Genomic DNA, 13,680 nt, shown 5'->3' with positions numbered 1-13,680 from the left:
TATATAAATAATTGACATTTTCAAAAATTGTTTTCTAAAATATAATACATGTGTAAGTTAAAATATTTCTCTGGTTTGAGTTAGCCTTACAATTGGTATGTGTATCCATTGGTCAGAACAACATGAATATATTGCAAATTTTGATAAATATCACATTCATACAATCCACCAATCTTATTCAGATTTGCCCAGTTTTACTTGTACTCATTTATGTGTGTATGTGTATATAGCCCTATACAATTTTCCTACATGTGTAGATTCATGTGTCTATCCCCACAGTCAAGACACTGAACAAGTCCCTCACAATAACGACTCATGTTTCTCTTTTATAACCACCCCCCCCCCCACCACCACCATTCACCTCCATCACTAACCCCCGGCGACCACTAATCTGTTCTCTATTTCTAAAATGTTTTCATTTCAGAAATGATATATAAATGGAATCATGCAGTATGTAATCTTTTGGGATATTTTTTTCCACTCAGCAGAATTCCCTGGCGATTCATCCAAGTTGTTCCATGTATCAGTAGTTCATTTTTTCTAGCTGAATAGTACTCCATGGAATGGATATGTCACAGTTAACTGTTCACCTGTTGAAAGGCCTCTGGACTGATTCTAGTTTTGGGCTATTACAAATAAAGCTACCTTGAACGTTCACGTAAAGGTTTTGTTTGACCATAAGTCTTCATTTTTCTGGACTACTTGGTAATTCCATGTTTAGTTAGCCTCACAGTACCTCTCTTGTTTCAAACCTCCACTGGCCTTCTATTAAGAGCTCTAGACTTGTAGCCAGTAGATTGGTGTGTTTATTTTATTACCTTCAACCAAACGTTGTCTCTACGTTATTCTTTCTAAATGTTTAGTGCCTTTCCTGGCCCATTCCTAACAAGTTGTGTGCTAAGGAAAATGAATTGATAAAGTGCTATAAGGACAAAAATTGGTGACATTTTTTTACCTGCCACCAGTGCTTGTCCCCTGAATCCATTTGTCAGGATAGCACACAGGCAGTGTGCTTCATACTGATTTATCATTTAGAGAATTTTCTCATTGTGAACATTTAAGGACCTAGAGAGCTCTACTGAATTTCTCCCTTTGCGGTATATTCCACAGATTAGAAGGCAGAAGGGGAGATATCAGACCTGTCTCAAAATAAACTGTTCTTGTGCCACTGAGTAGAACAGTGGTTTAACCCTCCTTGGGCCAGCTCACCAGAAGGGACCAGATGAGGGAATGTATGTTTTAATGTGATGTCATTTTTATTAAGTGACTTTGTCTTCCGAAGCACACTTCAGTGCCTTCTAGATAAATTGCTTCTGTCTTTGACAGTGACAATGACAATATTTCCAGGCTTCACACATCCAAGAGCCAACTGACAGGACAAATTGCACATTGGGACTGCTTGATAAATGCAAGATGGGACACAGTGTCTCAAGTCACTCTGCATCAGTGGAACTAAGCTGTAATATGAATAACAGAAATAAATCTGTCACTTAAATTCCTAATTGTGAGACACATGGTGTATTTAACAGAGGAAGCAATGTTCATCTCTTTGTTAGAATGCAAAAATAGCACATAATTATTTCTTGATATTGGGTCTTAGTAAATTTGCTTCCCCCCCCCCCCATGATATACATTTACATAATAAAAAAGAAAATATATCTTCCAGTAAAATTTTTATTAATATTTTTATAGATTATATCAGCATAACCCATTCCAATACTTGGGAAGAACTGCTAAACAATAAAAAAAAAGTATTATCAATATGTGTGGACTTAGGAAAGCTACTGAAATAAATAAATAGCACTAAACAAAGGCATATGCATAAATGTGCTCCAGAGGATATGCATGTTAGAAAATCTACATTCTACTGCCAGCATTGTTGCTACTACTGGGAAAAAAATGAGTAAGTCTGTAAGCCTTTCTGGGTCATCACCATCCCCTTCAGGGATAACCGAAATGTGCTATTAAAGTCAGAGGCAGGCTTACCCTAGGCAGCCAGGCTCACCCCCTGCTTCTTGGTCAGCCAACCAAGCCTGGCCAAAGAGGTATAAGGCAAAAGACTTTGAAGGATGGCCTTATGGGGAATGGCGACAATTGGTCCTCATCCTTGTCTAGCCATAGGACGGCTGGGTCTCCTCTTATCCTGATGAGGATGAGGTAGATCTGCCAAAAAATAGGCCCCAGAATGGTACCCAAGACTCACTCTGGAGAAGAAAACCATAGTTTTGATCCAGAATCATCTGGGCTTCTTAGGAATGACTTAAAAGAGCCTGAAGGGCTGAGGAGTAGGACCTTTGAGCTATTGCAATGAGAAAGGATGCCCAGATCTGAGGTGAACTGAGCCCAGGCCTCTCAGGCCGACTGCCCTGGTTAAGGGCTGTGCCAAAGCCTGCTCACCGTGGTGCCTGGCGCCTAGAGCTATTCCACATCTCCTGTCGTCTGGCGTGCTCTTTGACCCACAAAGAGCAGGGTAGGGGCACACTTAGCACATGTTGACTATTTACTCTTTGGAATTATTCTTTGAAATAGGGATTGTTTGCATTGTAAAGAACCATTTCAGAGTCCTTTAGGAATATGATATCTGAATATTAAGTATGCACTCCTGTCACCTTCTTTCAATTATTGATGCTAGCATCATAATTTAAATCCCTGAGCTATGCAAACACATCTCAGGTTAAGGGCAGTTTGACTCCGATTCCAACCTCCTTTTAGAATGTTTAACAAGTCCTGGTAGAGTGCCTGTCACCTTTCCGTGTCCCTGACCAGACCTTGGTCTCAGTGTGGACACTTGAAGAAATGGCCAGAGAGAAGTAGATGATATAAGAATGAAAAAAAGTGTCCAGATCCTCTTCTGGAGAAGAGATTGGAGTAGTGGAAAGAACCTTGGCCTTGTGGTGGAGACCTTCATTCCACACCTTGCTCTTTCAGGGACCAGCTGTGTGATTCAGAGCAACTATCAGAATCATCATCTCTGCAACAAAGGGATGGTGTTAGGTTGGTCTGAATGGCCCCATTTAGCTCTAAAAGCCCATAATGCTGATGATATACCTTTGAGTCATTAGGAATTTATTGCAATATAATTATCAGTACCTTGAGTTTGAACACCGGGAAAACTTGCTCTTTGGATCTCCAAGATAAAGGAAGAGACCTAAGAAGAGTAGAATAGATGCTGGGCAGCCTAAAACAACTTATAATTTTACTATGAGATTTCAATGAAGGCAGATTAGTTAGATGTGCCTGGAACACCCTGGGAGTGAAAACACAGGTGTCAAGGGAGGCCAGGCACCCCACCTGTCTAGTCGCCAGGGCAAATGGAGAGTACCAGTGGCATTTTAGCTGCCGGTCCATCTTGTTTGGGAGGCAGAGTCAGCCTTGTATCTCCTACCTCCTTCACTTCCTAGCCCTCTCTCACTTTCCCTCTTCCTTGGCACTCTTCCAAAGACATTGACCTGCCTGGTCCTCTACCACGGTAACATCTCAGGAAGCCAAACTGCAGTGAACGTAAAGTCTAATAAGCCTTCATGAGACACTGCTTGACCCAAGGAATAGACTCTAAATGGGGACTTTTTTCATCCCAGTTATGCCATATGAGAGGAAAGACCTTTTTGAACCCGAGAGAAGTTTTCCGATTCATCAAAAACATTCCCAGAGGCCCATGCATGTTCTCCTCCCTGACGCCAGACTTGCCTACGTAATGCTGAGTTCTGTAAACTCAGTCGTAAGAATCTTCTATGTAGTTGGAATGTCAGCCCCAAGAGGGCAGAGAGTTTTATCAGTTTTATTCACTGATACACCTGGTTCCCAGTAGATGCTTAGTGAATGCTTATCAAATGAAAATACAGGTAAATAAATTTAATTTTCAAGCCCAAGGCTAATCAATTTCATTTTTTCTCACAATAACTTCATAGATTTCACTGTACACAGTATTTATCCTTTAATATTGTCTTCATGGCTTAAAGCAGATTATACAAGTTCAAGGTCATAGTTAGCATTACTTCTGTCTTTGCATTGTGGATTGTTAGGTCATTGGCGTATTGGATCCATCTCCACTCTTCAAAGTGCTTAGTGGATTCTTGCTCCTCTGTGACCAGCCAGGAAGGAGTAGATTCAAGCCTACATCATAAATCTCAGGATTTTGTCCTTTCCCTTTTCTCTGAAATGTGCAGATGGGAATTAATGTGAGAGCAGAAGAGCGTGATTCTGGTATTTGGCTTACGAGTAAGAGTGACTTTTCTTTTTCTCATCTTTTGCCTTGTAACCCAAAAGCTATTGGGATTCCCAGTTACGTTTTCTCCATCCTGTGTTTATATCATCTTATTTTATGTCAGCTGTGGAAAGGAAGTCTCCTACAGACAATGAAAGAGCAGCAAGATGTTTTATATCCCAAGAAAGGCCTCTGGAGAATCTTTGTTCTTGACGTGTCATCCCGGAGAAACCCCATAGTAAACTGAACCAAAGTCAAGGCTTCCAAAGTTAGGAAGCTGGGCTTATCCAGCCTGGAAGATGGAAGACCCCAGGAAACCAGGTGCTTGGGTTCTTACGTGATCATCCACTCCATCTCACATCTTCATTTAGGGACCCCGGTATTACCCCTTCCATCTGGCTGTCCAGTGTAAGGTAAGATGAGTCAGGGTCCTAAACAAGGGTTTTTCAGGCCAGAGTGAAATATGCACTGGCCACCAAGAGGAAGGAACGGAACGGTGCTGTCTCGGCCAGAAGGATGCATGACAGGCAAGCAGGGTTTGTTTTGCATCAGATGAGAAGGGAATGGTGATTCATGAATGGAGAGCTGGCTGGGGTGTTGGAAAACTCATGGGTGGGAAGGAGAAATTCTGAGGACACTGGTCTCACCTGATCTGACGCTGTAAATGCTGCAGACACTCTGGCGGGCCCCTTGGCTCCGTGGCCTCTCTGTATTTTTACACGCCATGAATATCCTCGAATACTTTCTTCAGCTGGGATTAGGCAAAGCCGATTCACACACATTACAAACGTCTGTGTCTGGGCATCAGTTCGTGCCATTGAATGACACAGAGGGAAAAACTTTTCATTTTTCTTTGCTCTGTTTGTTTATTTCTCTCTGAATGATTCATAAGCTTCTTGCCCAAAGCCTGTGTCTGCAACCATGGAAAAGATGCCAGTATTTATTTCCAACGGGTTGTTACTCCTCCTGAAGAATCTTCTTGTCGTCTTCCAAGTCCCTTTCTCCCAGCACCTGGGGAGGTGGCATCTTGAAAAAAATTCTGTCTACCATTTTGGACACGTAGGGAACGATTTCGTGACTCTGTGTTTCTCGTCTGCTTTGCGGTTCTGGAAAACTGCAACCCCTGAGGATGAGGCTCAGAAGGGACTAATTCATGTAGAAAACATTCACTTCTTTCATATTTTCATAGACGGGCAGGATCACAGGGTTCGCATTCACAGACCCTACATTGCTGCACAGCTGTATCCGTGGTGGAAGCCCCGAGGCGGCCTTGCACACTGGTCCTGTGTTCTCACTCATAAGGAGGATGTGCCTACAGAGGGTGTGGAAGCAAGTCTCCCACATGAGGAAGGCTGGCAAGAAGGGATCTCTATATACAGTGAGAGTAGATCCCTGCAAGAGTGTTGACAGAAAAGGATACATGGACAAAGCCCTGTATTTCAAGGGTTTCTATTTATTGAGACACATGTACTCTGTGATCCCATAACCACAGACGGCATGGCTGCGTGCACAGCATAACTGAATCTTTCGTATTTTGAGATAATTAATTTTTTAAAAAAGTTTTTACTCTATGTCCCTTGAAAAGCACAGCCATAAGGCACATTTCTATTAAATTATATATATAAAAAATTAAAGAGAAATTCACTTTTTTAAAGCCTGAATAGTTGTTTTTTTTTTTTTTTTCGGTGACTTATAGTCAACAATATGGGTGAATGCCAGACTCTGGAGAACTTAATGGCATCATTAGGATATCTGCAGGCAGGTAGTAAATAATTGACTTATTAGGGGAAAGTGCACAGAGTCAGGATTCTGGAACTCGGGCCAGTAAGGATGATAGCAGGGCTGATTTACAGGGGTCATTCTGAGGGGAGAGTGTCTTGGTACATCATTTTATCATTTTGCATTCCATTTTCAAGGAAACTCTACTTAGAGATTTCTTTTTCATTCCATGTCTAAGGAAACTCTATTCAGATAATTCTTTTCCTGTACTTCTTTAAGAAGTACCAACTTGTTAACATTATTTTCTGTATTTATGTAATCTCATGGGATTTCAGACAAAGTTATCAACTCCCCAAAGGTAACAAAACAAAATTTCATTGACTTCCCAAGGTTCACCCAGTGGTATAAGTTAGACCCTCTGACTCATGTTTTGTGTTGGCCACACCTTACAGGAACCAGAGAGCAGTTCATTACCGGGGCTGTTTAGGAAGGTTTGGGCAGGGTTAGTGCATTTTTATCAGAGAAGACTCACCTAAGAGCCTTGCCAAGAGGCTGGTATTTTCAAGCAGCAGGACTGGAGCTGCCATCACGGGAGAATCAGTGGTTCTCTGGCGTTTCAGATGCATGTTTGCTAATTCTGTGCTTGGAGGAAGGGCATGTCTGTCCACTACAGCCTCTGTGGCCTCCACTGCAAATCCCAGTTGAGAGCAGACATAAGTCGTGGTGCTCCAACGAACACTTGGTGTGAACTTTGGCCCTTGTCAATATCGCAGTTGAGGGGCGTCATCACATAATCTGCTCTTAGCCCGTCTCCACATGCAGGTTTAGGAATACTTTGCAAAATGAAGCTAATGGAATATTCAGGATTAGTGCTGGTAGAACTTGTTTATGTCTCTCTTTTCACAGAAAACTTTTGGAAAGATGCCAGAAGTCTGCAGTTCTTTAGATTAAAATTTTTTTTTCTTTGATTTCGTTGTAAATAGATTATACGTGTTTCTGAGTTTTAGAAAACAGATAATATACATATTATAAACATATAATATATATTAAATATTTGCAAAAAGTGTATAATATATATTTATATAAAACATATAAATATATAATATATTACCTTATTTTTTTGTGCTCCGTTTTACCTGAAAAGTTTAGGTTTTTGAATCTTACTTTCTGCAGTTATAAAACAAGAATAAATTTTAAAGAAATGCCCAGGCATGGAAGGGAGTGTCATTTACAAAAGCACGAAACAACAGAATGCTATTCTTTCTTTGGGAGGACCCACTGCTTCTAGGGTGTTTATACAAAGCTAAAATTTCTCTTATAGCCCAAGGATGGGAAAAATGAATAAGTGGCTGAAAAGTGAAACTACAAGGAAATGACTCTCATCTAATAGCAAAGTGGTCTAGGAATTCAATACCCCAGTACTACCACCCCATCTAAGGTTCTTGTCTTTAAAATCGGGTTAGTGATAATCATATTCCATCCTGACCTACAGGGTTGTCAATGGATCTAATGCATACAAAGTGCTTTTTACCTAAAGTGTGATACAAATGTTAGTTATTACTATTCAGTGTGTGGCTTGATTTGGCTGCAGATGTATATAAACAGCAATGTGGGACCTTATGCTTGGTGCGTAGTGTGTTGTTTAGGTGATACTAGTGAAACTGGGCCACTAAATAAATATTACTTTCCTAGTAACTTTAGTACCAAGAGATTACATCTATGTATACATTGAACCTCAGTGTTTAAAAAAAATTTTTATATAAGTGTCTACATATAATTAAATAGCTTTCATTGTTGTCGTATTAAACTCTTTGAGCTATAATCTCTGCTCCATTCTTCTCTCAAGCACACTTCCAAAATAAAACTTTGTTTCCCTTAAAATCTTTAGTTTTTAAGTAATAAATATTTGTGAGAGGAATACATTTTTTTCTTAGTTGTCAAAATTTTACTATTATTAAGTTGTCAAAATTTTACTATTATTAAGTTGCTTTCCATTGGAGGGAACCATCAACAACTTACAATAAAGTTTTTAAAACTCATCCTTTAATTATACCATGATAGAAGCCACCGTATAATTTTTTTAAAAATTGTTTGTGTGTATGTGTGTGTGTGTGTGTGTGTGTGAGAGAGAGAGAGAGAGAGAGAGAGATTAAAGCACATCAAAGGAGATTCCCTCCCTCTGAAGAATGTTTCTATCAAATATAACAAATATAAACATAGTTATTTCTAGTTTCCGGGGGGACAGTAAGAAAGAATACTTTTCACATCAAACGCTAAAACTAGTTTCCTCCATTTGCTTTTCCACTTCCAAAAGTAAAGATGTCATAGAAAGGAATGAGGTATTGATACATGGTACATCTTGGATGAACCTTGAAAACATTATGCTAAGTGAAAGAAGCCAGACACAAAAGGTCACATATTTTGTGATTCTAATTGTATGAACTATCCAGAATAGTAAATCCATAACGATAGAAAGCAGATTGGTGGTTGCCAGGGGCTGGAGCGAGGGGACGGTGGAGAGTAACTGCTTAATGGCGCCTGGGTCTCCTTTGGGGGTGATGAAAATACTTTGGAACTAGACAGAGCTGATAGTTGTATAGCATTTTGACTGCTAAATGCCTGAAGCATTTGACTGAAGCATACATTTTTAAATGGTTAATATTATGTGATGTGAATTTCACCTCAATTAAAAAAATAAAATTGTTAAAAGTTAATAAAGATATCATAAATACCATATACAGAAAGCACATTTTCAGTAAGTATTATAAGTCAAGCGCCTTATCTTGTGCATTTCCTAACAAAGCCATCTTTAGTATGTGACTCCAATCCAGAGTGACAAGGAACTAACTATTCAACCAGTCGCCTTCCTGGGGAGTATAGGCACTTGCAGTGTCTGTCTGAGTCATTTTCCCCCTTCAGTGTATTGCCAAGTATTGTCAATTTCACCTCTGAATCTCCTTCCCATCTGTCCCCACTGTCCTTTCCCACTACCTCCACTCCTACGTCAGGCCACCCCCGTCTCCTGGTTGTGCTGATGCCACAACTTCCTGCCTGAGCATTCCACTGCTAGGCAGCTCTCCCCGTCCATCTTTCTTCCTGGCATCTGTCAAGTCGTCCAAGTTCACAACCTCCATCAAATCCAGGTACCCCTTGGACTGTAGCCCCTCAGCAGCATTCCATCAAGAGCAGAGAAGACCTTACTCCTCAGAGTACATGCAAGGCCAGCTTTCAAAGTTCAGCCTGTTTTGATCCAGCGGTCATGGACCATCTGTCTCTTCTTCATGGCTGTCTTAGGCCAAATGTGTGGTCAGGCCCAAGTGCCCCATGTGCCCAAACAGGTGAGGCCTTTCCCCACTGCAGCCCCTGCCTTCCTGCTCCTTCCTCCTCCTTCCTCCTCCTCACCATCTGATTTGCTGGGCTCCTATCTGGGTTTTGAAGCTCTGATGCCTTGAAATCCAATGACTCCCCTCCCGGAGGTGTTCCATGAGCACGGTGGGTGCTGTCACTGGCTCTGCTAAATGCTCAGGGTACTTTGTGGTACCCTTCGCCTACCCTTTTCATGGGCTGCCTCGCATCATAGTTGTATCTGTGCATGTGCAAAGGGCTGGTGGTTTGTCCAGGACCACCCACCCAGTGAACTGAGGAGCTAGGATTTATTCTCAACTTCACCTACCTCAAAGACGGTGCTCTGAACGCATATTCAGCTACTTTCTTCCCACTGATTTTGGACCTCTCCATCCTCCCTCTCCCCTATGCCCACCTGGCACATTGCCATTGTACGTAATAGATTCCTAATAAATATTTCTAGAATGGGCAGCACTTGTGCCTCTTTACTAAGAAGTCATCTTTTTAAAGGGACTAGCCAATGAACTCTTGTATGAGAGATAACCAAAACACAAAAAGATGCAACAGGACTTAACGTCTGTGTCCTGAACATTTTGTCTGTGGACTTTATTGTCCCACTAAACAGAAACATTGATTTGGAATCATTGTGGCTAAATGTCCTTGCTCAGTTCTCACCATTTCTCTGGACCTTTTTCTGGTCTTTTTTTCCTAAAATTCATAGCACTTAACATCCGTGCCTCTAATTTTGAGCCAAATTACATACTATTTTGTGTTATTTCTTAAATGATTTCTTCAGTTTTATGTGTTTCCATAATGCAGGTGCCCAGTGGTAGAGGGTCTATCCATGTTGACGAGTGAAAAAAAAACAAAAATGAGAGAATGAACATCTTTTCTTGGTATATCATAAACCAATTTTTTAAAGGACACTATCTGAATCACTTGGAATTATTTTTCTTTGCTTTACTATTGCCCGTCTAGCTATGTGATAAACCAAGGTTCTAATCTTAACCTATCTGTAGATCTTTCATTTTTTATCACTCTAACCAGATGCCCATCGGTTCAAAAATTGCTTAAACATTATCTTGGTGAGAAAACAATCATGTTTTAGGCCATAATTTAAATAGAACAGTTTTTGTGTCCTTGGCATTTGCTAGAAGCAAGTAGCTTAAGTGAAATCAGACATTTAGTGATTTGGAAAGAGAACCAGAGTGGGAGAAAAGTTTAATAAAGATTTTGTTTTTCAGATGCAACATCCTTTTGACTCCTTCTTATCATTAAATTCTGCGTGTGTTTTTGGTTGAAAATAAACTTCAAGTGGATTTATGGTGTCAAAGAAATGCCAAATTTGGAAAAGATCATAATCATTCATTCTAATTTGAGTTTACAAGGGAGCTGAGGGAGGGAGAGTAGTTCTCTAAAACTCGAATTTTTAAAGTTTAACCCTATTTTTAAATTTCAGTACCTTTGCCAAGGGGTCAACTTGTTAGGGAGAAAAAAATATAAATTCTGATGACAGTTATCCTTTTAGGGAGCAAGAAAGATGTCTCTCCATCCTTCCAGGGTGACGCCATGATTGTTTGAGAACATCAGTGAACAACGAGAACCAAGAGCCTACTGCTGACCTCTTCCTTTTTCTTCCTCTCTTCCTTCTGCAGGTGACCTATCTGGGTAAGGTCCCCACCACAGGCATGCAGTTTTTGTCAGGCTGCACAGAAAAGCCGGTCATCGAGCTCTGGAAAAAGCACACGCTAGCCCGAGAAGACGTCTTTCCAGCCAACGCCCTCCTGGAAATCCGACCGTTCCAAGTGTGGCTTCATCACCTCGACCACAAAGGGGAGGCCACGGTGCACATGGATACCTTCCAGGTGGCCCGCATCGCCTACTGCACCGCCGACCACAACGTGAGCCCCGACATCTTCGCCTGGGTTTACAGGGAGATTAATGACGACCTGTCCTACCAGATGGACTGCCACGCTGTCGAGTGCGAGAGCAAGCTGGAGGCCAAGAAGCTGGCCCACGCCATGATGGAGGCCTTCAAGAAGACTTTCCACAGTATGAAGAGCGACGGCCGGATCCACAGGAACGGCTCCTCGGAAGAGGTGTCCCAGGAATTGGAATCCGATGACGGCTGAGTGAACTGAGGATGCTTCAGCAGAGGCAGCATTGGTCAAGGAGTTCAAGATGAGCGATGAATAAGCAATGATTCAAATTTGGGATGAAAAGACTGCCAAATTATTGGCTGGCCAAGCTTTTTAAATTCAGAAGGGCAATTCTAAATCTACGGAAATGTATTATTAAAGTAATTACATTGAAATCTGCTGCTGCTGTGACTATGAGGAAGGTGGGAGTGTGGATGGGGAGGAAAGTTCTAGACTCTGTTCTTCTTCTTCTTCTTTTTTTGTTTTCTCATTTTCCAATGCCTCCCTGTAGGAGCTCTCCATGCCGATTTTCAGCGCTCTCAGGCAAATACACTGCGGCTGTTTATTTGATGGACCATCCCAACTTGCCTTATGAAACCCAACAAGAATGTTAGATGCCCCCATAGGATCCCTAGTTGTGTGGGGAGGTGGTGAGTGCTGTTGCTGGCGAGGAGGCCTCTGGACTAAAGGAACACCTCGGGCTGCTCCTGAGAGCTCCTCTCCCCTGGCTGGTTTCAGATTCTCTCCTCAGTAAGCAAATCAGCACAGCCGTTATTGAGCTTTACAACTAACAACCTGATAGTTGGCAGTTAATTCACAGTTAAAGGTAATGCTTTTATTACATAAGTGTATCAAGTAGTACCCTCTTATTGTATTCACTTCATCTATCTTCTTAGAATACTTGCAGCTACTAATAGCCCCTTTCCTCCGCCTGCCCCATCCTCCCTCTCTGCCCTTCCAGTCTGCACCACCATCCCTACAGAGATGCAGCCTCACCCTACACTGCAGGACACCAAAAGGGAAGAAAATAACCAAGCAGATGAAAGAAACAATCAAACAGAGTGGGAGTTTCAAACTACCACCACCACCACAGATAGTTTGGAAAAAGGGAATGAGTTATCAGCGACTGAACAAGCTCCATGTGGGCTGTCCTTTCTTCAACCCCGATTTATGGTAACTTATTTAGTTGATGGTCCTTTCTGATGAACCTTTCATGGCAAGCTTCAAATCTGAGTTGGTATCACTAAGGAATCTTTGACCCATCACTCAACGCTACACTCAAGTAGGAAACAAATTATATAAACCAGACTTATCTAGAGAACCTATGTCCATTCTAAAGGGAAATCTGACCTTCTTATCTTCCAATTGGATTGATCTCTTAGGGTCAGAGTTGCCAGTTTGTTTGGTATTTCTAATGAGAAATTCTCACTAAGAGAGCCTGAGTTTTCTCAGTTTGATGGATCTTTAAATATCATAAACACAGAGAGTCAATATTGAATGACATTCAAAGCATTGGTTAAAATCCATGCATTTAAGGCCGAGAGCAGATGGCTAGTTTTCCAGGTACTGCTCCCTTCTGAAAGTCTGTTTTGAATCCTGGGAATAATTTTAGGGGCACTAGGACACCTTACAGAAGCCTTAAATGAGAGTTTATTGAATCCAGAGAGCAGTGGTGTCGGCGTTTTGGTCTGTGTATCTGTGTGTCCATGTATGCGTTTGTGTGTGTGTACGTGTGCCCCCGAGTGTGGGTCCAGTCTTAAGGCATGTAGAATAAGCATGGAGTCATATTGAGGGGAATGCACCTCTTGGAGATATGCTTGCTGCTTCACAACAAATGTAAACTACTCTTTAGCATAAATGCATTCATTCTTTAATAAAAAATATGTTTGCATTAATAAAGCTGAGGAGTTTCATATTTTATATGTCGTTCCTTTTTTAAGTAAAGAAAACCTGAAGGACAAAATAGATCAGATTGACTAAATAGGGAATTCTCTCTAAAAATATGTTAAAACTTGGTCATCAATAACCCATTCCTTGACGGTGTTAAAAAAAAAAATCTTGTTTTATTTTCTAATGCTCTATTTATATGTAAAAATGACTGCCCCTTCATTGAGATGGTAACATGTCAATAATTGAAAGAGTTATTTAGTGTGATGGGCTTATTTCAGAGGTGAGTCTTCTGGAATATTTTACAAATGACGGCTATTTATAAAATCTCACGTGCTTCTTGGGAGAACCTGCACTGAAATCAGGGAAGGTAAACACAGAATAAGTCCTTCTGACAGAACTGGTTAAAAATGTCTCCTTCAAGCCATGATTTCTCAGAACAGCCCCATTAATCAAGCAAGGCAGGTGGCCATGGAGCCTGTATGTCTTGAGCAATGCTCTTCATGGAATCAGTACCAAATATAAAGGCTTCAAAAGTGAAAATACAGGTGCCTGCTAAAGAGAGGAACTCAGAGAAGAATTGCTACCTCACTCCTCCGATGAAAA

General features: G+C 41.1%; 1 protein-coding gene across 2 annotated transcripts in view; it reads left to right on the top strand.

The window, feature by feature from the left end:
* The window catches only part of PID1 (phosphotyrosine interaction domain containing 1), a 249,963-nt gene extending 236,877 nt beyond the window's left edge, over window positions 1-13,086 (top strand). For both annotated transcript variants that reach the window (XM_057551630.1, XM_007166701.3), the window contains one exon: window positions 10,924-13,086. In XM_057551630.1, coding sequence (XP_057407613.1) covers window positions 10,924-11,400 — 477 coding nt within the window. In that variant the 3' untranslated portion in view covers window positions 11,401-13,086. The remainder of the gene's footprint in view (window positions 1-10,923) is intronic.
* The last annotated feature ends 594 nt before the right edge of the window (window positions 13,087-13,680 follow it).

The sequence above is a fragment of the Balaenoptera acutorostrata genome, chromosome 8 (genome assembly GCF_949987535.1).
Source record: "Balaenoptera acutorostrata chromosome 8, mBalAcu1.1, whole genome shotgun sequence".
In the NCBI taxonomy this organism is placed as follows: domain Eukaryota; kingdom Metazoa; phylum Chordata; class Mammalia; order Artiodactyla; family Balaenopteridae; genus Balaenoptera; species Balaenoptera acutorostrata.
This window is presented reverse-complemented; position numbering and strand designations above follow the sequence as displayed.